Source organism: Cricetulus griseus, chromosome 4, assembly GCF_003668045.3.
Source record: "Cricetulus griseus strain 17A/GY chromosome 4, alternate assembly CriGri-PICRH-1.0, whole genome shotgun sequence".
NCBI lineage: Eukaryota > Metazoa > Chordata > Mammalia > Rodentia > Cricetidae > Cricetulus > Cricetulus griseus.
The window spans coordinates 225,043,562-225,070,645 of NC_048597.1; the positions used below are offsets into that span (position 1 = coordinate 225,043,562).

The 27,084-nt window shown below is 39.0% G+C and overlaps 1 protein-coding gene across 5 annotated transcripts in view; it reads right to left on the reverse strand.

The window, feature by feature from the left end:
- Positions 1–27,084, reverse strand: part of Zcwpw2 (zinc finger CW-type and PWWP domain containing 2) — a 107,986-nt gene that overhangs the window by 15,972 nt on the left and 64,930 nt on the right. For 2 of the 5 annotated variants that reach the window (XR_003485258.2, XM_035444040.1), the window contains exons 5-8: positions 25,221–25,267; positions 13,252–13,310; positions 11,341–11,408; positions 7,998–8,093 (exon numbers count right to left, since the gene is read on the reverse strand). Coding sequence is in view for 2 of the 5 variants with exons in the window: in XM_035444040.1 (XP_035299931.1) it covers positions 7,998–8,093; positions 11,341–11,408; positions 13,252–13,310; positions 25,221–25,267 (270 nt within the window). In the remaining 3 variants the exon portion in view is untranslated. The remainder of the gene's footprint in view (positions 1–7,997; positions 8,094–11,340; positions 11,409–13,251; positions 13,311–25,220; positions 25,268–27,084) is intronic. The other 3 variants (XR_003485259.2, XM_027415335.2, XR_004769780.1) reach the window with 2 other exon arrangements.

Genomic DNA, 27,084 nt, shown 5'->3' on the forward strand with positions numbered 1-27,084 from the left:
CCGGGAGTGACTCCCAAATGGCCACAAGAGACTTAATATAAATTGTAAATACTCAGCTGATACCTGAGTCTTATTACTAAGTAGCTCTTACAACTTAAGTTAACACGTTTCTATTAATATATGCACTGCCATGTGGCTCGTGGCTTTGCCTGCCCTCCATCATGTCTCGTTCCCTCTGTGTCTCCACTGACTCTGCTCCTCTTCCTCCCATTATTCTGAGTTTGGCTTTCCCACTTAATTTTATCCTGTTCAGCTATTGGCCAGTGTGAGTATTTATTAAACCAACCATAGCAACATATATTCACAAGTGTAAAGGGATATTATTAACCAATGAGAGTAATACGTATTCACAGTGTACAGAAGGACCATTCTGCATGTAACCAACTACCCAGCTTCCTCTAGGAAACATTATCCTTGTAGTCATCCAGCACATCTGGCTCTTGGGATTTTTCTGTCCCCTCTTCCACCATGATCCCTAAGCCTTGCCCACATGGGTGTGTTATAGAGATCTCACTTAGGGTTGGACATTCCACAGTCTCTTAAAGTTATTTTATACAACAAGTGGTGATTATTTAGTTTTCCACACAGGGTTTCATATATCCTTGGCTTGCTGCAAACTCCCTATGTAGCTGAGGATGAACTTAGAGGTGTGTGCCACCACATCAAGCTTATGCTGGGCATGGGATTCTGGGCTTCATGGTTGCTGGGTGAACACTCTACTAAAAGAGCCATAGTCCCAGTCCCAAGGAGTATTAAGAATAAGAAAGAACCACTGATAGCTGAGAAAGAACAAATGGATTGGTCTAGCAACTAATGCTCTTAAATGTTGATAATGAGGTGAAGGACTAAAAGTGATTAGTTGAATATTTTCACATCTTTACAGGGAAATCATGCCTGATAACATTAATCTAGCCAACTATGATGGTTAGTGAGGTCATGGATCTTAGAGGAGAAATTACTATTACCACTTTGCTCAAACTACATAATTCCTAACTGCATTCTAAAACTTATCCCTGTATCTACAGATAAGGGTACCTCTCATTCACCATCAAGACAACTTCTTTTTACAGCAGACTGAGTCTTATCTTAAAAGTGATGTGTCCAAGACCCATAAAGAATGTCTAAGATGGTCATGAAGCCTTCTGGAGGAGTCTCAGTGTAGGCAGCCATGTTCCCTGCTGCTAGAGTTCCCTGCTCCACAGTGCTGGTGGAGGATTCTGAAATAACTGGGCTGTCTTGGAGGCCATCTGGTTGACTACCAAGGGGCTATCTGGCTGGCAGTTCCCACTTGGGAAGGGATCTAACAACTGTTATTTGGATTAATTTTCTTAATTGTTGTGACAAAAATACCTGACAAGAACATCTTATGTGTCAGGGCTCATAGAAGTGGTTCTGTTCCATATTGACTTAAGGTCAGAGAGTTCAAACCTATCCTTGCTCTTTCATGTTTAAAGGTCTGAGACCTAAAGGTCTAAGGTGTGGCTATTGAAGGATGTTCAGCCTAAGGTGTGGTCACTGGATGTCTTGCCTAGATAAGAGAATACTTGATCTAAGGTGTCAAGTATTACTAGATGTCCTAATCCTCAAGGTCAGTAATAGGAGGTTTGATCTAAGGTCTGGTTACTGGATGCTTTGAGAATTAGGGAAGTAATTACATCTGTTTGTCTTTGTGTCATTGGTAAGGAGTCCTTTTGCCTCCTGCCTACCTGTTTTGGTTGGGGCATATATGGACTTTGAGCAATAAACTTAGGGCAGATCCCAGTATTCACAGGATGCCCTCCCAACTCTCTCTCTGGTCTCCTGTCTGTTTCTTTTCTCATTGCACATTATCCCTCTTGGGTATAAAGTAGACTAGTCAGTTGGACCACACATTTATGAAGCAAAGATTTATTCTAGCTCACAGACTCAGGGTTTTCAGCTCCTGCTTGCTTCTCCTGGTGCTTGGTAAAACATCATGACACCTGGGATATGTTGCAGAGCCGAACTGCTCACTTCATGGATGAGTGGGGATCAGAGTGGGGCTAGGACTTGGAAGCTAGTACAAGCTTGAAGGGGACATTCTATGGCTCTACTTCCTCCAGATGTAACCTCCCCAGAAAGTCTCCACAACCCCCCAAAACAGCACTATAACCTGAGTATCAATGTTGGAAACAATAGCATCTGAGGTTGTTCCATATTCAACTACCACATTGCTCCAGTGGTTAAGTAACTTGTTCTCAAAAATTTAGGCTATCCAGAGGAAGAAATAAAACTTCTTTTGTTTTTTATGAATGTGTGTATGTAAAGGACTTACCACAAAATTAACATTCTTTACAGTGCTTAATGGAGCTTCTTCTTACACTTCTTAACCTTGCTGATATCCCTGACAAATGGCCCTAGGAAGGGCTCAGTTTCTCTAAGCCTTCTTCAATTCATATCCCGATTTGCCTCCAAAATAAAAGTTGGTTGACAACAGACATTTTTCTATACTTGCACATTTATAGTACAAATATTGCTTCTACTTGTCCCATTACAATTCCCACTATCAATCCTTCATCTTGTCTCTGTCTAGGCTGCTTAGTGTTGGGTGGAGGTGAACCTGGGGATTTGGGAATGGAAGGCCTTGATATGATGAGCTTTAAACAGGACTGCCAAAGATACACCTTGCAAATAAGCATCAGGCTGCTTTTCAAAACTCAAGAAGACAGAGGAATTAATCAACAGCATGAAATCCAAACTTTCTGCTTGCATTCCACATCCACTCTAGTGTATCTAATATTGTGTGTGGTGGCTTGAATGAGATGACCCCACAGGCTCAAGTATTTCAATACTTCATCTCCAGTTGATGGAATTCTTTGGGGAAGGACTAGGTGCAACCTTGTTGGAGGAGGTGTGTCACTGAAGGTGGGCTTTGAGGTTTCAAAAACTCTGTGATTCTCAATGTTCTCTCTGCCTCCTGGTAATGAGCTCTCAACTGTTCCTTTGCTCCACTTCCATGGACTCTAACTCTCCGAAACTTTTAAGCATTGTGTGATATTTCAATTGTGTTCTGACAAAAAAAAAAGATTGCTTGGAGTCAGAGGGCAATGCCAGCCACTAGCTAACCAAAATTAACCATAGAGGTTTGGAGGATTGCAGACAGAGAGGAGACAGGAAGTAGTAAGGAGGGGTGGAGATAGGCTATCAGCCCCTTTTTGGCTGGAGGAACAGAAGAGGTAGGAAGTGGCTATGGCTGCTCCCCTGCTTCTCTATCTTTCAGGTTTTTACCCTGATACCTGACTCCAAATTTTTATTGATTAGATTAATTAGATTAACACTTCACCAACATGAAGAAGAAATTCAGCATATAGCATCGTGAAACAGAAGAGAAATGGCCCAAGGTTATTTTTAAAAATCAATCTTAATTTAGCCAACTACCATTCAAGAATGACTACAAGATGATAGGCTATTTAGAAGTTACCTGGGATCCTAGAGAAATGTTAGTTTTGAAGAGATTTAAGGAAGCAATGTTTCATATTGTATACATTCACCTTTTGTGAAGCAGATATTAAATTTATAAGCCACCAAGAACAAAATTATTCCACAAGACTGGAAAGATTTAGTTACAGCAGTATTGGAAGCTGGTCCTCAGTTACAGTGGGAAAACCTGTGGTAATATCTTTATTACCTTTTTTAAAAAGAATAATCTGGTGAGGAGATGAAGCTAGGGCCATCAAACAGTGAGGCAGGGCTAGAGGTCGTGAGATTTCCCAAGATCACATCCTCAGAGAGGGCTGTTAGGCTGATGTACAAAAACAGATTATATTTGATGATCACAGCTTGTCCCTATGCCACACAGCAGCTTTGAATTCTTGGGGAAAGATTCAAGAACCAGGAAAAAGGACTGAGCCATTTACTAAAATTATACAAGGTTCAAAAGAAGCCCTCACTGAATGTTTACAAAGATTGACTTCAGTTGTAAATAGAGTGAAATCAAAACCAGAAGTTATACAAATATTAATTGAATCTGTGGCTTTTGAAAATGCTAATTCACAATACAAAAGGGTAATTGGTCCTTTAAATATAAGATCAGCACCATAGAGGAATATATCTGAGATACAGTCAATAATGAATCTCATAACCACGGTGATGCTTAAATAGGAGATATAATTTCAAAAGGCTTGAAGAAAAATGAAAATGTCAAATGTTTTCATTGTGGTAAACAAGGAATTCTAGGCAAGGCATTCCTAGAAACTAAGTTTTTCCTAGCCATAACCCAAACAGAAGGTCCTAGCCTTCCAGAGTATGCAGAAGGTATGAAAAAGGCCGACAATGGAACACTTGATTCAGATCAACAAGAACAGACACGATAACCCTATGCCATTCATAAATGCCTTGAGGGTGGTCTCTTGCAGCCTCCTATGTCAAATTTGGTTCAATAATTCCCTGTCACAATGGGAAAACTCCTCCCAAGAGCAGTTAAAGGACCTAATGCCTATTATAAAAAACCATATTGCTCTGAATGATAGAACAGCTTTAGAAGATGAAACAAAATTTCAGGAGAAACCATAATACAAATATTTTGGCAAGCCTCTATAAATGATCAAAGACCAAAGTTAAAAATAACGAATAAATGACATTGTAATTGAGGGTTTTATGGACATGGGGGCAGATGTAACAATAATTGCACCAGAATCTTGGCATCCAATGCCTTTTCAGGAAGACTGGAACTTTATCAGTTAAAACAAAGCATGGGATGTGTCAAATATATAGAGCCAGAAGAACAGAGAAGAAAATGAAAGCCATATGTGGTTAACATACCAATGAATTTATGGGGATGGAATCTGTTACCGCAATGGAATACCCAGATTAATATCCCCCCATCTCAGAAACAAACCATAAACTAATGCATGTTTCTGAGAAAATATTAAAAGTTATTACCAGGAGTAGTCACTGATCACTCAGGTTGTACAAGAACAGGGCACAACAGCTGCTGATCTTTCCTAGGTACCAACAGCCCTACCTTTAAAATGATTAATGGGCAAACCTGTATGGGTGGAACAATAGAAAAATTACAGACATTAGAACATCTGGTACAGAAGCAGCTAAATGCTCAACATATTAGAGAACTGATCAGTCCTTGGAATTCTCCTACATTTGTCATTAAAAAGAAGTCTGGAAAATGGAGAATGCTAACAGATTTGAGAGCCATAAATAAAGCAATCTATCCAATGGGCTCTCTACAATGTAGAATTCCTCTGCATTCTCTATTAGCCAAAGGATGGTCTGATGGGGGAAGTACTTCTATGTATGTTTATCTTATTGATTGTTGAATAAAATACTGTTTGGCCAATGGCAGCAAGTTGGGCGGGACTAGGAGTCAAAGAGGATTCTGGGAAATGTAGTAGATAAGTGGTGATCCAGGCAGGAAGTGACATAGCATGGAGACTCATATTTAAGTAAGGAGAAACAGGAGGCGTCCCTCTTTTCCCCTCCGCTCCTGCTCCAGCGGCACAAATGTGATCCACCAGCAAGGAGGGATGCCAATAAGGCATCCAATAAGATAAGTCTTATAAAATATATAGATGAATGATAATTGAGACTGAGCTAACAGATGAGGAATCCTAGTCATTGGCCAATCAGCACTGAACCTAATACAAGTTTCTGTGTATTCATTTGGGCCTAACTCGGGTGGGCATAAAGCTCACATGTGTCGGTGGGGCTCAGGCGGCTTTGGGCAGAAAGATTTATCATAACAATGGTCTTTTATAGTGATTGATTTAAAGGACTGTTTCTTCATTATACCTTTACAGGAATGGAATAGAGAAAAGTTTGCCTTCACAGTGCCTACCTATAATAATTTTCAGCCTGTTGAAAGATATCAATGTAAAATTCTACCACAAGGAATGTTAAACAGCCCTGCCCTGTGCCAGCATTTTGTATAACAATCTTTGGAAATAATTCATAAACAGTTCCCTCGATCTATAATTTATCATTACATGGATTATACCTTACTAACTGATTCAAATGTAGGAACTTTACAGAAAATGTTTGAAGAAGTAAAGAAAATTTTGCCTTGTTGGAAATTAAAAATTGCTCCTTCTATTAATTATTTAGGCTATAAAATAGGTTTACAAAAAATTCAATCCCAATAAGTACAAATCAGGAGATAACAATTATGGACTCTTAAAGATTTTTTTAAAATCCCAGGAGATATTAACTGGCTATAGCTCACAATTTAATCAGGAACTCAAGAACTAAGTAATTTATTCCAAATGTTACAAATTGTTACTGTTAAACAGTACAAGAAAATTATCAGCTGAGGCTGAGAGAGAAGTGGCTTTGGTAGAAAAGAAACCGCAGGATGCACATGTGGATTATTTGAATCCAGAGCCTGATTGTATTGTGGTTACTTTACCCTCTATGCATTCCCATACAGGAATTTCAATGCAGAGAGAAGATAATATCTTAGAATGGACATTTTGGCACACAAACAGAGTAAAAACTTAAAGACCTATGTAGAAAAGGTTTCTGAGTTGATTCTAAAAGAAAAATTGAGACATTGTCAATTAGCAGGAATAGACCCAGGAGAAATTGTTGTACCTTTTACTAATGCTGAAATTTCCTCACTATGGGCAGAAAATGAATATTGGCAAAGAGCTTGCAGTCATTTTTGGGAGAGATTAACAACAAATATCCCAAAAGCAGGATAATTCAGTTTATAAAGAGAACTAACTAGATCCATCCTCACATTGTTGAGGGAACACCAATTTCTGGAGCCCCTACATTCTATACTGATAAAAACAAATCAGGAAAAGCACATTGTAGGTCAGGTAGTTTAAGTAAAGTTGCTCAAACCCTTTATGGTTCTGTCCAAAAGTCAGAATTACATGCTATTTTCATGGTGTCATTAGATTTTCTACAAACTCTTAATATATTTACTGACTCTCAGTATGCAGAATGAGTTATTTTATATATTTAAATAGCTGAATTTATTCCATAGGATTCAGAATTGACTTTTTTACTTGTTGAATTACAAGAAATAATCAGAAATAAAAACCATCTCATATGTAACACATAGCAGATTCCATACATGTCTACCTGGCCCTCTAGCACAAGGTAATGATGAAATTGATCAACTATTGGTAGGAAATGTCCTAGAAGCCACAGAATTTCATAATAAACAACATGTTAATGGCAAGGATTTGAAAAGGGATTTTTCCATCACTTGGCAACAAGCCAAGAAAATTATAAGGACGTGTCCTACTAGTTCTTTGTATAAACAAATTCCACTACCTGCAGGAAGTAGATCAAAGGGTACTCAAAGGAATGAAATCTGGCAGATGGATATGTTTCATATTGCAAAATTTGAAAAATTAAAATATGTGCACCATGCAATAGATATATATTCAGGACTTCAATGGGTAACTGATTTGAGTTCTGAAAAGGCTGATTCTGTAACAACATATTTGTTAAACGTTATGGCCATGGAGATAACTGTACAAATTAAGACTGACAATATTCTAGCATATGTCTCTATCAAAATGAACATGCTTTTTACATATTACAACATAAAGCATATTACAGATTTACCACACAATCAAACAGGACAAGCAGTTATAGAAAGATGTAACCAAACTCTAAAAGATATGCTTAATAAACAGAAAAGGGTAATAAAGACCCCCAGAGATAGATTGCACAATACTTTATTAACTTTAAATCTTCTGAATGCTAATGAGAATTGAATGACAGCTGTGGAGAAACATTGGATAGTAGAAAATAACTGCTGAACTAAATCAGCCCGTATACTTTAAAGATGTGTTGACCTCAGAATGGAAACCAGGATATGTGTTACATTAGGGAAGGGGTTTTGCTTTTGTTTCCACAGGAGAAGAAATTGACAAGATTTGATTTGAACAACAGAGCCCTCTTGATTAGAAGAGGTGATAATTCATCAAACCATTCAATCTAAGCTAACTTGTAAGATTAATAAATATTTTTCATTTGATCAGATATAACTTGTCAAAAGAGAAACTTACCAAAGTTAGGGCTAGGGCAGGGAATTCTTTTTGCCTTTCCAGAAGAATTAAGGCATCCAGCTAATGAATCTGAAGAACATTGGTCAAATGAGACATCTGAAGAAAAAGGACAAATAATCCAGAGAAAATGTCCCAAGAAAAAGAGTAAATTGGCCTAATGGTATAGCACACTTCCAACAGGATAGAATTTCAAAAATCTTCCCAAATGCTCACTTCTGCTATTCTCCACAGACACATAATGCAAATGATCTTTTTGTAGTCACAGTCCAATTAAAAATTAAAGCTGGCTTTGGAGTTGGAATGTGGCTCTCTCTTTCTCTTAACCCAAGCATGCTTGTTAAAAGGAAAATACAAAATCTCTGTCTCATATCAGAAGAGCCACCTGATATTGGACAGAAAAAAAATGCAAAATTAAGGGACTATTCTATTGCCACTAATCTCAAAATTCTTTGGTTTTATTTTGACTCTTTAAATCTTTTCTTAAGGTATAATTATTAAATATACATTAATGTGTGTGTGTGTGTGTGTGTGTGTGTGTGTGTGTGTGTTTTAAACTTTTTGTCATGATATTAATGGTCATGAAGATTAGTAACTAATTCAAGAAAAAGGCTTAATCTAGCTTCCTGTATATGATTTCAGGTTTGAGTCTCTGTCAGGTAGCTAGGAATTAAGTTTTTGTACTCTGGATGTACATAACAAATTATGGTCCTTTAACCTCTTTAAGATCTGCTTCATATGACATTCGGGCGTTGGTGGCATACACCTTTAATCCCAGCACTCGGGAGGCAGAGGCAGGTGGATCTCTGTGAGTTTGAGACCAGCCTGGTCCACAAGAGCTAGTTCCAGGACAGCCTCCAAAGCCACAGAGAAACACTGTCTCGAAAAACCAAAAAAATAAAAATAAAAAAAATAAGTTTTCTACAGTGATCCATGACCATGCCTAACAGTGACCTTTTAAGTCTCCAAAAGGATGATGGGACCCCACAATGATGATTCCACCTGGATTGTGGTAATGCCACTAGGCTGACAAACACCACCCAAAGATCAATTTGGGACTACAAACTGCTCAGAACAATTTCAAATTGGCTTAGCTGAGATGGTCCAGCTTCACTGACTACTCTAGCTAAGACTTGAGATAAGCTCTGAACTTTCTCATTTCACAGAGACTGAACAATAAATGATAAAGCTGCTCTCACAGGACTTGACAATTATCTCATTTTTGTCAAGGCCCACTAAAGATGCTGTGGTCCCCAGACAACAGGATGTAATTTTAAGAACATAATGCCCACATTCCCAAGAGATAGAGTGGGCAGTTTTTGTTTATTCATTTGGGTTATATGTGATAATGTATTATGTATGATTAATTAAAACTTGCCTGAGGATTCAAAAAGCAAAGTCAGCCTCAAGCTATAGAGATCAGGCAGTGTTGATACACAAATTTAATTCCAACAGCCATAGTTGACAGGAGTAATACGGCTGGGCAGAGAAATGAATATAGGGAGGAGACAGGATCTGAGAACCTTTTGCCTCTGAGGATTTGTGGAGACAGGATTGCTATTTCAACTAGAAGTTAAGATCTACTGGATTGGCTGCTTTGTTTCTCTGATCTTCAACTTGAAGCTTGTATCCCAATATCTGTGTCTGGGTCATTGATTTATCATGTTACAGTTATGGATATTTGACATCATTTAGGTGGCTTGGTTACAAGTTGTTATTGGTAATGACCAGGAAAAAAGCTAAACAAAGGAGATTAGATTCAGGGATTTCTTTCTAAAAGAGGAGGGATATAGAAAAAGGATAAAAGGGTAGATTATTGAATCTAATTTTAAACCAAAAAGCAACTAATAGTTATTATTACAAGCTATTCAGGATAATAAAGAAATGTAGATTTGTAGCTAGTCACCTATTACAATCAAACTTGAGGTCATGTTATATATGTTTTCAAGGTCAAATAGAGATATATTTTAGATATACAGGCAGTCTTTAAACACGCAGAGATCTACAGAATATGTCAATTAAGACATTTTAATAATATAAGATTGTTTTTCTTATGACAATGTCTGCTCCTGGCAGCACCAATCTACTTCAAAGAAGATTATGGGCATTGAAGAAACTCCATATGGAGCTTACTTTTTATGGCAAAAGTTAGTCACTGGGCAAGAAACTGCTCTTGCCTTGACTGCTGACAGTTACTGTCTAAGTTGAGCATGCAGGACCCAAAAGAAAGTGAGTGCTGAATTTTGCCAAGACAAGGTAGGACAGTCCTTCAAAATCCTACATCACTGAAAAATCTGACAGATATTCCAGGCCTGTAAGCAGAATATAGATGCTCCAACGTTGTAGAGGAACCTTGGGTGACTGTTCAGGAAGCCAGCTCTTTCTGTCATTTCTTAGTTTTGGAAGTTGTTTGCTCTGCACTTCCTGTTTACTCAAGTAATATTATTTCCTTCTCGGGTGTCTGAGGGAGTTGAAGACTAGATCATTATAATTTTCCTTGTTACAAAGTTCAGAAAAGGAACTCACAAAAGTGGTGTAAAGTGTATAACATTGAGCGACATAAAAAGTTAGTTTTAGGTAAATAAAGTTAGGAATGAAAGTGAATTAGGTACAACACTTCTGACTCACCAACATAGGACAGATAATGGAGTATTTCCTCTGAATTTGTCAAACTAAAACAGACTAGACATTGTTATTGTAATTATTGCCCATATATATTTTCAAATACTTACTATACTTATTGTATATAGTTTTACTATGTTAGCTTTATTCAGACAAAGGGGGAAATGCTGTGTGATATTTTGATTGTGTTCTAACAAATAAAGCTTGCTTGGAGTCAGAACCACTAACTAAACTGGCCAAAATTAACCATAGAGGTTTGGAGGATTGCAGACAGAAAGGAGACAGCAAGTAGTAAGGAGGGGCAGGGAAAGGATCTCACTCAGTTCCTTTTCGGTCAGAGGAATCAAAGAGGTAGGAAGTGATTATGGATCTCCCCTGCTTCTCTGATCTTTCAGGTTTTTACCCTGAAACCTGACTCCTAATTTTTATTGATTAGATTAACACTTCACATAAGTGAAATTAAATACTTTGCCCTGGTCATAGTGTTTTATCACAGCAATAGAAAAGTAACTAAGGTAATTAATTCAGCCTAGGCCCTAGGTTGTGATTAGGTCCATTCCCCACATATCTTAACATATATTATGCATAGGACCTAGCACAGACCTATGTAGGCTCCATAATTACTACTCCAGTCTCTGTGAGACCCCATGGGCCCTACTTTGAACAACTATGCTTTTTGAAATTATATCCAAAGAAACTAAAACCATCTCGAGCCTTCACATACCCATGTTTTCCTTTGACAAGGCTTCATCAGAACACACATTTTCAACAGAACATTTTAAAGCAGCATTCCTGAAAAAGATTTTGGCAGATTCAATTTCAGACATGTGACCCCACACATAAGGATATGCATGCAAGCACATGTGCACATATACATTTTACTGCACAGACAGAAATGTGTAGTTCTTGGTAACTGTATTCTGTGTTCTGTGACTGCATAAGTCTCAATCTTTGGGTGTTTGTCCTTGGTTGTCTCACATAGCACTGTTCAATGCAGAAAGCATGGAACGTATATGTCCTGCATTCTCAGTAGCTACAAAGCACTGAGAAGCTAATCCAATGAGCACTCACACAGGCTTCTTCATGTAATTATCTTCCAAAAACATATTAAGTAATTACTGTTGTCATTATGTAAAGAAGTTGAGAAACTGTAGCTACAAGAGGAAATGAGAGGTTTGGCACCATAGGTATATCGCTGACCATGACAGAACCTGCTCTGGAAGATGGCAAAGCCATACTTCCCCATCACATTGTGCTCCTGATGAGAGACAGAAAACATCTGTGCCAATGCACTGTTGCCAATAAAAAGTTCCCATGAGTCACTTCTTCAAGTCATGACTCTTCATCTCTTAGATAGGAATAGCTGTAAATACCCTCAAATGTGTGTGATGTAATTACTGTGGTGTATAACTGAGATAAGGCAATCGAAGTCCATTTTGGGGGAAATAGTTATTTAGCCAGAAAGTGGTGGTGCACACCTATAATCCCAGCTCTTGGGAGGCAGAGGCAGGCAGATCTTTGTGAGTTCGAGGTCAGCCTGGTCTACAGAGCTAATTCCAGGACAGCCAGTGCTACACAGAGAAACGCTGACTTGAAAACAAACAAACAAAAAACACCAGAATTAGCTATATACTGGGTGGAGATACTTTTGCACAGGAATGACAACCTGAGTTCATTCCCGAGATCTTGTAAGGTGGCAGGAAAGAACCAGAACCAATTCCTAAAACCTGTCCTCTGACCTCCACACATGCACTGTGGACGCCCATGCCCACATACATCATAAACACAAAATAAAATAAGATGAAATAAATAATGAATAAATAATTTTAAAATGGCTTTCTTCTTCTGCAAAGATATGCAAGAGGAGGTCTAATAGTGTCCACCTCTGTCTGTGAGTGGAAAGCTAGTACAGCCCCAGTCACATACAGAAACACACATGCTAAGGCTAGTTCAATTGGAAGCATTGACTTATTATCATTAGCTTTTCACTTTACCATGGAGATTTGATGCTGGCTTGTCTTACCTATTTAAAACTAAAAACAATTTATGCATGGTTGTTCACATGATATTAATCTTTACAAGTTCTGGTTTAACATTTTTACAAGACTCTAACACATCTTCAGCCAAGTATGATGGCTACAATCCCAGCATCTGAGAGGCTGAGGCAGGAGGGCTATAAGCTCAAGAGTAGCCTAGGCTACACAGCAAAACACTGTTAGAAAACAGACCAAGCAAAATAAAGCATAATTTTCTGTAGGGGAAGCTGTAGCCACGCCTTCTTAGGGGCTGGCTACAGGAGTACCTGAGGGCTTGTGAAGGTGTGGTCAGAGTGAGTAGGGGGACTGCGTTTCGGTTTCGGTTTCTCTTTGCTTCTTGCGGTACAGACTACCACCGGCTGGCTGGTTCGCTCTGTAAGTAAGGCTTTTCCCTATTAAATACCCTTATATTTCTACCTGACTCCGTATTGGTAATTTCCTACTATAACTTTCCCTGCACTTCTAACTACTAACTTACTAATTCTTTCAAAAAGGTTTAAGCACAGTGAAGAAAAAAATCAGGAAAAATGTCATATAACAATTAAATATAATTTATACATCTCAATTATATCCCAGTACTTTAATTTCACAAAACATACCTTTTCCTCTTTCTGACCTTGGGTTTTTTCTTTTCAGTATTATTTTTGGAAACTTGCATCTATAAAGAAACATCAAAAATGAATTAAGTTTATATTGTTCCAGATCTGCCCAATATACCAAAATGGGGTTATACAGTTTAATAGTTGAGCTGAGGAGAAATGTTGGCCCATGCTCATAATCAAGACCTTTCTGTCTAGCCCTCCACTGCACAGTTTCTGTAGAGGCAGCCATCTATCAGGTTCCAGGGATAAAAGAATGGCCAGAGATGGAGCTGCTGTTTTAAATACTTCACATTCACCTTCACAAAACCATAAAAATGGTAGGAAAATTTAAACAATTTTTACAAACACCTAGCTTTGAGGAAAGCAGAAACACATAGAATGCAAAGGTACATGGGTGGGGACTGACACAGTAGAGGCCCCCAACAATCTGTAGCAAGGCACCACCAGAGAACACAGCTGTTTTTTTATGGTTTAAACAAAGACAAATTCTGTGCTCTGTGGCATCATGGTCAGAGAAGGCCTGGAAACAACAGAATTTTTCTGACTATAAACAGAACAAGAAAAACTTTATTTTACTCAACAGAGCACAAAAGCCTGCCACATTACATGGCAAAAGCAGCAATCCTGTTTTGTAAGGATTAACTCTTCCAAGTCCCCCGAGCCCTGCCACCACTTGGGCACCTGAAATAACACACAGAGACTACATTAATTACAATGCTGCTGGCCAATGACTAGGATTACTTATCTGCTATCTCTGTTTTATGTATCAACCATAATTATAAAATTTTTATATTTTATAAAGACTTATCTGATCGAAGATGCCAGCAACATGCACCCTCTCTTGTTGACCGTCCAGGCAGTGAGATGTCTGTCAGATCTAGAGTTATATATTATCCTTCTCTGGTCTTTGATGGAGTTGAAGACAGATAGTTATGGTTATAGTTTTCTTTAGTTATTATAAAGATAAGCTACATATAAGACCTTGGAGACACAAAGATAGGAAAAATGATAGAATATTTTCTTTAAACCTTTCTAAATGTTAATGAACTAAATACTGTAACTATAGTTCTTACTTGAAAACTGTTTTGTTATATATTTTACTATGTTAATGGTAAAACCCTTCTTTTTATTTAGACACAAAAGAGGAGATGATGGGGGAAGTCCTTCTGTGTATATGTTTATCTTATTGGTTGTTGAATAAAGCACTGTTGGCCAATAGGGAAGAAAGATAGGAGGGACTAGGAATCGAGGAGGATTCTGGGAAATGTAGTAAAGAAAACTTTTGTGATCCAGGAGGGAAGTAACATAGCAGAGAGACTCAGAATATAAGCAGGGACAAGCAGGAAATCACTCTCCTCCTCTTCCTACACCTCTCTTCTCTGGAGCTGCCATGTGATCCCAACAAGAGAGGATGCATGCTGCCGGCATCCTCAATCAGACAAGTCATTATAAAATATATAGATTAGTAATTATGGCTGATATTTAAGACTGAGCTAGCAAGTAATAAATCCAAGTCATTGGCCAGCAGCATTGTACCTAATATTAATCTCTGTGTGTTATTTTAGGTGCCGGTGGGACTCGGGTGGCTATGAAAAGATTTATCATTACAATCTTGGAAAACTAACAAACAACAAACAAAAAAAGCAGTTATACCAGTGAAGTAAAAATCCAAAATTATGTATCTGAGAATATTAGGGTTTCCAAATCAAATACCAATACAAAGATTTTCCTAGGATTCCTAACTAGGAGAAGGCAGAAACACAAAAGCCAAGCAATTAATATAAAGACTCACATAGCATCTCATACACCACATTCACTTGTCAATAATAACCAAAATTAAAGGCATTTACAGGAAAAGTATATCCTGTAAAACAATATTTTCAGTGTATAGTTCAGTTGACATGAAGTTCAAAAGCAAGCAAAACAAGTGTATAGTCCTAGAGATAAAGACAGCGTCTGCTCTTGGAGCACTTATGACCACCTGCAATAGAAGCCTTCTTAACAGCGGTGCCAAGAAAAATATTATCAATTAAATCTCACCCCAAACACATGGGCCATATACATACATATATATGTACATATATACATATGTACATGGACATACAACTAGATTCGTTAACTGGAATGACAAATAGTAGAACTGCATTTAATTTTAAATGGAAGAAAATTCTTATGAATTGTACTTATATTAACTTCATATACTCTGACTTGACACACTCCATTTCCCTATGCCTTTTGATATCTAAATGAAAAGGTGTCATGTTTCAAACAAAAGGAACAAGCTTATTATCTGCCTTAACTCTGAAGGCATAAAGCATAGATTTAACATTTTGTTCTTATAGGAGGCATAATACATATTACAACCTTCTCTCGAGGGCAATCGCCAGTCAGTAATCACTAAAGAGCTAGTTAGCTACCTTGGCAGACATTCCAAAGGCAATCTGCATGCTTTCAATAATGTAGACAAACTCTTTGTCCAAAGATATCCTACAGAAGTTTGCAAAGCCAGTATGCCCATTTCCCTTTGGAAAAGATACCAGGGAGGCCTCCATGGAGGAAGGATGAAAATCTGCTTCCTGCAGTAGGTATAAATGATGGTCACAGCTGAACCAGAGTATCTGCAGGGCATGGCTAATGCACTCCAGTCTAGACAGACTACCCTCAGCATTTCCTTGAGAGGGAGGAGGACTGACATGCTAATTTTCTGTCCTTATTCTGGGTGCTACTCTTTTAAAGTATACAATTCTATTGTTTCTTACATATTCATTACTCATCAATTATCATATGTTAGCCAGGTCAATTTGCAGTAGAGTTTGGCATTCCCATGACCTCTGAACTGCATCAGAGCCTAGTGCTTGGCAGTGTGACTCATCAATACCTTGCTGCCTCCTGCTCTCTGCAGCGGCAGTTAAACTCTGGTTTCCTTGGTTGGGGGTCTTATCAGAGAGAACACTAGAATGTGCATCCAAGCAGTGAACAGAGGCACAGAAGGGAATCCTCTCTAAAAATAGAAGCTGGCTACCAGTTCCACCTTGAACAGAAGCCATGAAGGACTTTCTATTAGCACCTCCAACTGTGGCTAAGGATGAGGCTGGTAAAACTTCAAGGGGCTTTATGATGCAGTGTTTCACTCAGAGATTTTAAAGCCTTCTATTTAAATTTTCTAAAAGGTCTGTTCAGGGACTGAATACAAAAATTCAGGATGGCTTTTCATTTGTATTTCACTTGTATCTATAAAACACTTAGGAATGCTAAGAGTTAATCCCAACAAGGCACCCAGGGAGGAAAGAAAGCCCTGGAAGCTGGCTTTGTGGCACAGCTGCTCAACTGACAATGGAGCCAAAGATCAGATTATCTGACCTCTGGCTGGAGGGTCTATGGAAACCCAAGTCAGCTGCAGACATTTCCTGCTTCTGTGCAGTTTTTGTAAAACCATAGGCCATTTCAGCAAGGGATGCTGGGAGAGGGGGATGATGTTGGCAGAAGACACTCTTTCTAGGGAGCATCCTGAAATATACACATTTAAACTGATTGTTAAAACCTGATGTATAGAAAGCATTTAACAGTTACAGCACTGCATTATATTTTCTTATTAGCAAAGAAACGAGTGTTAAGAATATCATTATGTGTTTCACCATTTTTTTTCCCTATTGACCTGAATGGTAAGAATATTCAGTAATTCCTTAACCTGTGGCGATCACTCAAGTATTCTAAGCTGAAACCCCAGCTTAATATATAAGAACTTTTCTTCTGCAAGGAATAGACAGACTCTCCCCAATTATACAATAAAAAGTCACAGTCTTAATCATTTTGAAAGGATCTAACACTTTATACCACCTTCCTGATAAGTGCAGAAAGGATATGCTGCAATTAGGCTTATGACAGGGCATGAGTCCCTGTGGTCTGGTGATTGTGTTATCCAGTGTATGCTGGTGTAGGGATTCCTGCTGTGTACCTTGTATGAAAAAACTATTTTTGAAACAGTTGAAGATATAACCAAAAAGAAAAATAAATGGTACCTCAAAGTCATTGGTAGACTTATACAGAAGCCAAATATTTATAAACCAGAATATATTATAAACATGAATTCTGTAATAAGTCAATTCTATTAATTCTCACTGATATTGGACAGTAGTTGCTACATCTGAGCACAGAAAGATTATTTATATCTAGGGACATAGCTACAGTCTATAAAATACAAACTCATTACTCAAATTTCTATTTTATGTTATACTAATAACATTATTGCTTTTGCTTTTGACAGGATGAAGCTGAGGAAGCAGGTAGAGGCATCCCCAACAGACAATTACAAATATTTTCTACCTAGAGTTAGTTCAAGTCATGGATGCAAAACCCATGAATTTACAGGGTAAATTTTATTAATTTACTCAAATTATAAGTGAATTAATCTTTTTTTATTAAATGCCCATGGTTTTTTTAGATTTTTTTTTAATTTATTTATTATGTTTAAAGTCTTTTGCCTGCATGCCAGCAGAGGGCACCAGATCTCATTCAAGGTGGTTTTGAGTCACCATGTGGTTGCTGGGAATTGAACTCAGGACCTCTGGAAGAACAGTCAGTGCTCTTAACTGCTGAGCCATCTCTCCAGCCTGTGAATTAATCTTAAGTAAATCTTTAAATGAGTATTATACAGAAAATAACAAAAATAAAAAAGAAAGTTATTCTTATTGTGAATGTGATTTTCAAAAAGAAAACCTTTTTATTGGTAATAAGTACTAAAACAGTTTTTACAGACAGGATCTGTTGCAGCCCTGGCTGGTCTTAAACTCCCTGTGTAGCTGAGGATGACCTTGAACTCCTGATCCTGCTTCCCTGCCTCCCAAAGCTGGGATTGCAGGTGTGCCCACCTTGTCCAGGTAAGGTGGTGCTGGGAACTGAATCCAGGGCTTTATGTACGCTAGACAAGCATTGTGCCACCTGAGCTTCACCCTCAGCACCAAGGCTGAAAACAGTCAATAAAAGAAAAAAGTTACTGGTAGTTGAACATTGATTTCTTTTTAAACCCTGGACTTTCTGAGCTGAAGTGCTACGCTAAGACAAACCTCAGTACAACCATGATATAAGGTGCATCTCCACCTCCCTCTTCAGCTCCTAAAGCATCTCTCATATGTGCAACCTGCACCTCAAATGACAACACCACAGCCTTGGGAAGAAATTGCCCCTTACAGCCGGCTGCTGCCAAAACCCCTTTCCCACCTGTGAACTTCAAGAATGGCATGGCTCTTGTGCTTACTGACTGCCACCTATCTCCAGGGGAGAAAAACAGACATTTTCACCATTCTGCTCCCCAGCCGCCCAGCCCCTCTCAGCTCTGCCCACCCACACCAGTCACCTAAAGAGATCTACAAGGAAGTCAGAACCATGGGCTGAAAGTCAAATGTGAGCAAAGGTTAAACGTGTGTAAAAGAACCCAAGAAGATATTTTTAAAATTTTTAAGTGGTAAATATCATCACTGAAACCAGGTGTGGGTATTTTGAGGGAGGGAATTTTTGCCTGCTTTCATAACTGGGCCTTTATAACGGGCTTTGGAATCAGGGAGTAATTAGCATGTTGTCTAGTCTTAGTTTTTAGCACTAATTATTATTCCACAGAATTCCTGTTGAGAAGCCATACGTCTTGTTACACTTAACCTGGTATGCTTATTGAGGCACTGAGAGTATCCTGCCCACGATCACTCTTCTGCAAGGCTGCTGAACACTGACCACTGGTGCTGCAGACAAGGACTGAGGTCAGTATGAGCCTATTAGTGCCTCACTGGTGACTCAGTAACAAGAACTCAATTTTCTAATAATATATATTTGCTTCTGTGTGTGTTTGGAAAAAGAAAGTGCACATCAAACATGCACACTTATGCTTTAAAACTCCCACTGAGAAACTGGAGTAAAGAACAGTCTCCATTTTGGCTGGGATGGTGACTGTTAGCGTTTCCATCGGAAAGGTTCATGTCTTCAAGACTCGACTTGAGCTCACGGTGACATTTTGAAGGCACTGGAGCCTTTAGGAAGTAGACTCCATCTGGAGTGGACCTTTAGGGTAGAAACTGCCTGAGGCTCTGTACCACCCAGTTTTCAGCTTCCTGTTGGTCACCAGTGGATGGCCTCCTCTCTGCCCCATCTCTCCAGAAACAATGGACCAACAGTAAACCTTCTAATCTTCAGTTGCTACTGTAGATGCACATACAGCTGTATGTTTCATTGTGTTTTTAAATTAAAAATAAAGATTAATCGATGGTTAAAAAAATTCCTGAGTCACCATTTTTGTGGACTGAGTTCCACACTGACGCCCAGAGAACAGATCAAACCAGTAGGTATGGCACCACTTGTGAGAGGAGCTCAAGCAGGCCCCTCTGCTTAACCACACAAGGAAGGTAACCTTGGGTAGGATTGTTCTGTCATGCACAGATGACATACTGACAGGCCCAGGGATCACTAATGAAAGACAATTAGATCTTCAAACTCAGTTTGTTGAAAATTTGTTCTTTAACAACTAAAAGAAAACTATAGTAAGCAATAATACAGAATAAAATAGTGACAGGACACGTCACTTAGCCAGGCTTAGGAAACAATGGTTGTGAAAAGGTGCAGACTGTGTACCAAGTACAACAAGAGGGAAATGGAGTGAGGTGTAAAGGCTGACTCTGCCTGCACAGGCTCACCCACTGTGCCTGCATGGGCTCACTGCTTGCTGCAATTCTGGAGATCTCCCTCAGTCTGAGACCAGATGCCAGCAGTGGGAACTGGTCATGATATTGTCCCTTGGGGAAGATGCACAGGAAGCTAAGTAAATGCAGTGAGTTGTAGTGCACAGATTCCACATTAACAACCATGAGCTTAGCAAGTCCCACGCAGGGCCAGGCATCTAGTCATGAAGTGTTCCAGGCTGTCCTACCAACCAGGCTGGTGCAGTGTCTGGTTGTTAGGAAGAACTTTGCAAGAGGTTTAGGAAATTTTTCATCAGGATATGCATAGCCTAAATTATTTCATTATACATGTATCACAAGAGAATGGTCACTAGCTTTTTCTTCAAATGATACAAGTTAAATTGTTGGTATTAGTAAGCACTAGGAAAAGACCCCCATACCTGATGTCTGCGTGTAATCAAAAAAGAAAGGAAGGAAGGACATCAGCAAAACTCAGCTGGTATCAAGTCAATCAGGAACATAAGACTATTCGTTGAGAACTAGAGAAAGCTGAACAAGACAAGTTAGATTCTACACCAGTGGGTTTTGTACAATCAACACACTTTCTCCATAATTAGCACATAAGATTCTTCCACAATACCAATCACCATCTCAATAGGATTCCTCTGACAAAATCATTCTTGGCAAAATAATTGTAAGGTTCATCTGAAAAGTCAACAGGCAAGAATAATAAAAAGTTTTTGAGAAGCTGGGGTAATAAAGGGTCACTAGTTCACATATCAAAGAAAATCAGAGAGAATAAAGCAGTTTGGAACTTGCTTAATGAATATAAAGAATAGATATGGAAATAGATATTTTAACATTTCAAATGCCATGTGTTAAAAGGAAGACATGCACAGATCGTATGAAGAGGAGAATGGGAAGAGTGCTTCTAATTCAATGATAGCACTGGAATGGCTGATTAGGAAGCTGCAGACAATAGTTTGTGCCCTGTGTTCACACAACATGTGAAATAAATCCATGTTCCCTTAGCAGCTAGCATCTATAAACTATTACCCTTCCTCAAAGCAGTGGACGGGGAAGTAACACAGTCAGAGAAACTGTTCTGCAATACTTTTATTCTCATGTAAGAAGAAACTGGAAGCTTCGAGAATTAAGAAGCAAATACTGGCTCACACTGCCAGAAAATGATGAGATTTGGAATTTGTAACTCATAGTCTAACTCTAGATGCCATTCCTATCCTTCCCACCATACTATCCCCAATGCATTTTAATAGTATAATATCAAAGCTGAAAGCACATGTGTCCACATACAAATGTTTACTATGTATACTTCTAGGGGTAAAGGAAAAGCATGTGATATAATAGAGCAAAATCTGAAGAAAAGTGACTACCTTGATTACAAAAATATAGATAGTTCATATAAATTTGTTAAAAAATACTAAGAAGTCAAAAGCAATTAACTTTGGAGAAATGTAAATTAAACAACAAAATATCACTTAAACTGGCAATACCATCCTTGTTATGCTATTTGTTGGTGACAGCTGTGGCATTTGCTGGTGAGAAAGAACAACATGGCATTTCTCCAGGAGTCTCTCTAATTGTCCTAAGGAAGTGATCTGGACATGGGGCAGGAGAAGAAGCTGTACTTCGTTGTGGCTAGAGCAGCAGAAGAAAAATGAAGTCAAGCACAAACTATAGGCTGTGTGAATGAAGTGGCAATATTTTCAAGCAAGTCACAAAAGCCTGAAGACTCCAAGACAAGAAAATTACCTGAACTACTAAACATTTTGATGAATAAGTGAAAAACTAGTAACACGCTGATAAACTATTGATAACTAATGAGCGCATCCATGTTTTAAAAAAATCAATCAGAAATAACGTAAATTATGGGGCGAGCAAAAGTGGGCAAAGATGCAGATAAAGTTTTCTGAAGGAATATGTCTAATAAATGTAGGGAGAGACCCTGATTACCTGTACTGCTGACCACACCCATGGGTGTGGTCACAGGTGCATAGAAGGGTGTAGATAAGGGCAAGAGAGTGGGGCACGCTCTCTCTCAGGGTTCAGCCAGCTTTGGGAAGCATCTGACATTGGACTTCTCAGAGTGCCAGATCTGGTCACTGATTGTCTGTGAGTATATATTTCTCAATAAATTACCAGTTAATAACCTATCTTGGGTTCCATTTGTGTACCTCTTTAAATAAATATACGAAAAGTAAGTAACAATAATTAAAACGGAAGTGACAGTGACAAAGATAAGCTTGAGGATATCCAAAGTGAGCCGGAGTTTGGGAAAGAGGTCTTTGGGGCCAGGGAGATGGGTCAGTGGGCGAAGCTGCTTGCTGCCAAGCCTGATTGACAACCCAAGTTTGATCCCATTGAATATGTAGTTGAAAATGTTATAGCATGTTGAGTAACGCAAATCATGCAATAATTTCAAGAATAATGTGTCTAGTCCATGCTAGTTTCTCTTTCCATAATAAGACTTCTAAATGCTTTGTCTGTTGATGTAGTATAAGAAGTTTCAGTACGATTTTATTAGTACACTATGTAACTACATTTTGAAGTTTGGCCATCTACAAGTCATTCCAAATGTTAGGCATTTCATGCACAGTCTGTTCCATGCACTATAGTGTATCTAATATGTTCTTCCCAATAAACTTCCTTGCATTATTTAAAACTAATATAACCAAAAGTACCTGCAAAATTCCTAATATCTCCCATTTTGCTCCAACTAGTATTCCTTCTTTGCTTGCCTGTGATTTATACTTTTATAAAGCTGAGTTTCTGAGGCAAATAAAAATTTGAAAAGCTGTCAGCAGACAAAAATGGCCTCTCTCCTGGGTCTGACTTGTGAAGAGTAGACTCATGGAAAATGCCTAGAGTGAGGCTCTGGAGACCTGGGGATGGCACCCAATGAGATCTTGAAGCTGTCACAGACACCTGTGAGCCTCAGCTTCATCATCATAGTAAAGGGCCTTAGAAGGAGCCCCAACCTACCTATCTCAAAAGGAACAAAACAAGTGGGAGAATAATACATTCACTCTAAGTCCTGAGCAAGCACAAAGCATCATGACCTTGAGGTGGCTGAAGACTGCTGGGAGGGAGCTTTTTCCTGGTGGCATGGGAAGTACTCATGGTCAGTCCCAAAGATGGGAGTCTGCAGCATGAAACTAAGCAGAGGCCCACCCAGGGCCAGGCTTGCAATCCTCATCATGAAACGTGTACGGAGGAGTCAGAGCAGTGGATAAAGCAGGAACTGACTTGTGTTTGACCTTTTGAGATAGACAGTGCATTTTTCCCTTGGTTTGCTTTTATCACTTATTTTATTAATAATGTTTTAAGATTTATTATTCAAAACTTGCCAGTAAGTAAAAACATCACACACTAAAATTAGCCAGACCCAAAGTCTATACAACTCACTGGTCTTCTCTACAGTTAGAATAGGTATTCTGAACAGAAGCTGTGGAGCCTCACATAAAATTTTATATTTTCAGTACCAGATATGTTTTATGTACTTATCCATGTTTTCAAGACATTTTACTAGCTAGTTATGAAATAATGTGTTTCATTATGACATTTTCACTCATATTTATAATGAGTAGCATTTTCCTAAGTCTAATGCTGTCCTGGGGACAATGGGTAAATGATACATAGAAATAGTCAATGTCTTTATAATTTTTTATTCCATATGTGCATTAAAAGACACTGAAATAACTAATTCTGTCCACACTGTACAGTGCCAGGGCTGCACTGCCTTACATGCCCTGCAAATGCCCAGTGTGCACAGAGGGCCTAGTCCTGGACTCTTACACACTCTGCAAACCCCAGTGTGCACAGAGGGCCTAGTCCTGGACTCCTACACACTCTGCAAACCCCAGTGTGCACACAGAGCCTAGCCCTGGACTCCTACACACTCTGCAAACCTTAGTGTGCACACAGGGCCTAGCCCTGGACTCTTACACACTCTGCAAACCCCCAGTGTACACACAGGACCTAGTCCTGGACTCTTACACACTCTGCAAACCCCAGTGTGCACACAGGGTCTAGCCCTGGACTCTTATGGAGATGGCTTTGTCTTCTGTGACACCAAACTCCTTCCTGCAGAGAAATAGCAGCCTTGCTTTACATGCAGACACAAGATTCCTTTTATAAGTCCAAAAGCAAAATGATAAATTTTTAAAATTTAGCAGGGTGAGGTATCACATTCCTATAATTCCAACACTAAGGAATGAGAAGCAGGAATTCCAGGCCAGTGAGTCTGGGACCAGCATGAGCTACCTACCAAGACACTAAAAGCAAAAACCAAAACATGAACAGTGACAAAAATAAAAATAAAAATCCGACCTTAAAAGAACTCGTTTCTCTGTCTCTTTCTGTCTGTCTGTCTCTGTCTCTGTCTCTGTCTGTCTCTGTCTCTCTCTCTCTCTCTCTCTCTCTCTCTCTCTCTCTCTCTCTCTCTCACACACACACACACACACACACACACACACACACACACAACACACACACACGCACACATTTCAAAAGTGGTATTCATCTTATAGACAAATAGTCTCTAGACTCATGTGGACAGCTGTTCCTGTCCTGCCAGACCACACTTGGTCGTTTCTGCTCTGCCCCTCCCAAGCCCACCATGAGCCCAGGCAGTCCCACCACAGGCTCTTCTGAGCACAGTTGGTTTCCTTATGTCACTGATGCTGTGAGCACCCTCTCGTTTGCACTTCAGTGATGCCCTGTAATTGGGTGCTCTCATCTGAGAACACCAATATCTTAATCGTATTTTGCAAAGTAAATACAGTTCAACACTATTCCACATATAATATTCAAAATAGTGTGTTAATTTTTAAAATATGTTTTTAAATGTACTTGGCTTTAAAGTTTCCATTAAGATATTCTATCCAGAACTTTATTTAGTTGCTCAATGTTGTTCTCTACTTAAGTTAAATAGCCATATTAAGCCATAAACCTTAGTTGTTTGAAATTTCTGGGAGAAAATTAATTTTCTCATGTGTTACAGTAACATAACATATATAAAAATATTATTATGAGTGTATGTGTGAAACATGATTTAAATAAAAGGACTTGCTCCCTTGTCCATTTGTTTTTCTATTGCCCCAATTCCACAAAATTAATGGAAATCATGACAAATATTGTTTATGGTCAGTGTATGAAAGCAAATACATACTCAACTAAACTTCAGAATAAAAAAAAATCGTATTGCATTTGATTTTTCTTTTCAGTAATTTCTTTTTCTTAAAGAATGGAATTGGAAGAAACGGAATTGGAACATGATCTTACCCTTTTCTTGGCCCCCACAGCAGCTCTGGCACCTGCTTTGGTTCTATCTGCAAGATAATATAATATGTCTGCTTTAGAAAGAGCCCACCCTCCTGCTTCAAACATAGGCACAGGGACACAGCTAGCACTTTCTTCTCTAGCTCACACTGGCAACAGGACCGTCTGCAGTGGCCCTTTGAAATAAATGCTAACAGAGTCACCTCCTCACAGTTGAGTGCAGCTCTGTAACCCAAAAACCACAAAGCCCAGAAGGAACGCTCATCTGATGAGTGTCCTTCACATTTTATTAGTTAGCATTAAGTCTGCCGAGTTTATGGTTTCTGGTCAGTCTGTGCATTCTAGCACACAGACTCTAGAATTAAGTCCATGGCATTTCTACTTGCACACCTATTATATGCTAGCCACTGGATGAAGAATATTCCGCTAATCTACATAACGGTTAATCCACATGTCATTTGATCTATATAATATTTTAAGGCATCCAGTCCACCTTCCCTATACAACTGAGGAAACCGATATTCCAGCACACTTCCTGTGGTTGTATTAGAGAGTAGATTTGATCACAAGTTCCTAGTCTGTCCGGGGTATCTGCTGCCTCCATTTGGGACCACTGAGGTAACCAACATTGTCTCAGATAAGATTCCATAAGAATGGGACATTGGTACCATTTCTCAGACTACCACTGATACAGCAATATTTAGTAACTAAGTAGCTCATGGAAAATACTCCATGGTAATATTTTGGTATATACAACATATGTATGTGCATATGTTGGTAAGACCTGACAGAGAATCATTCTTCATTGAATATGTAACCAGTGGTAGATTTCTTAGGCCCAGTGGACAGCCCAAACCCATGCACTATGAGCAGCACTAATTGGACATAGTGGGTTGTTGAAAGAAAACATGTTAAAGGGGAGAAATGTTGGGACATACAGGGGAAGTGGGGATAGAGAATGTATGTGTCATATATCATTGTACATATGTATGACATTGTCAAAGAATATTAAGAACTGACAGAAAACAAACACCCAGGGAAGTGTGTTGTATTTATACTTACCACTGGCTTCCACATGTAGAGTGCCCTGCATCCCCTAATGTTTAACATAACCCTCCTCCAAGTAACACCATTTTCCCTCATTCAAGAACGCACAAGACTATTCACCATCACAGGTGATCCCTCCAACTACAAGAAATCCCCACCTCTTTCCTGATATTTTGCATGTGTCTAAACATTAAGAAAGCCTGGAATATTTATCACAGTTGATAACGAAAGTTGACATGCAGTAGCTGTTTAATGTCATCCATGACCTCCATAACACTGCGACTCTTTGAGCTTCTTCAACTATGGCCTCTGAAGCACCTTCTTCCAAAGGCAAATAGTGGGCCAGGTTCTGGTCCAGCAAGTAAGGAATTTAAGAATTGCCACCACATCTCATTATGTTAAGAGCTAAACTGAAAGTCCACAATTAGATCCACCATTCTTGGGGCACATTATGTTCCCAAATCTAGAGAAACTGATCAATGTAGAAAATTATGAGTTACCTGAACAGAAAGACGTGGGCAGAGTCTTACATGACAGCCAGTCTAGGGGTAAGAAAATCTGAACCCTAGTTGGCACACCCTGGAGATTAAATGTGGACAAACCTGTGAAACAAAACCCATAATGGGCAGGGTAGAAGATCTGGAACCCTGTGAGTTCTTCTCCTAGAGAGGCACCAACTGCTCACAGGGAAGGCTGGAGAAGACCCACCCAGACATCTGGCAGGGTGGGGATGGGGTCCACACTCTTGTACTTAACAAGACCCGCCCACAAGGAAGCTATTTTACTACCGTCCAATGCAGCTGAATTTTCTCAGAGCCTC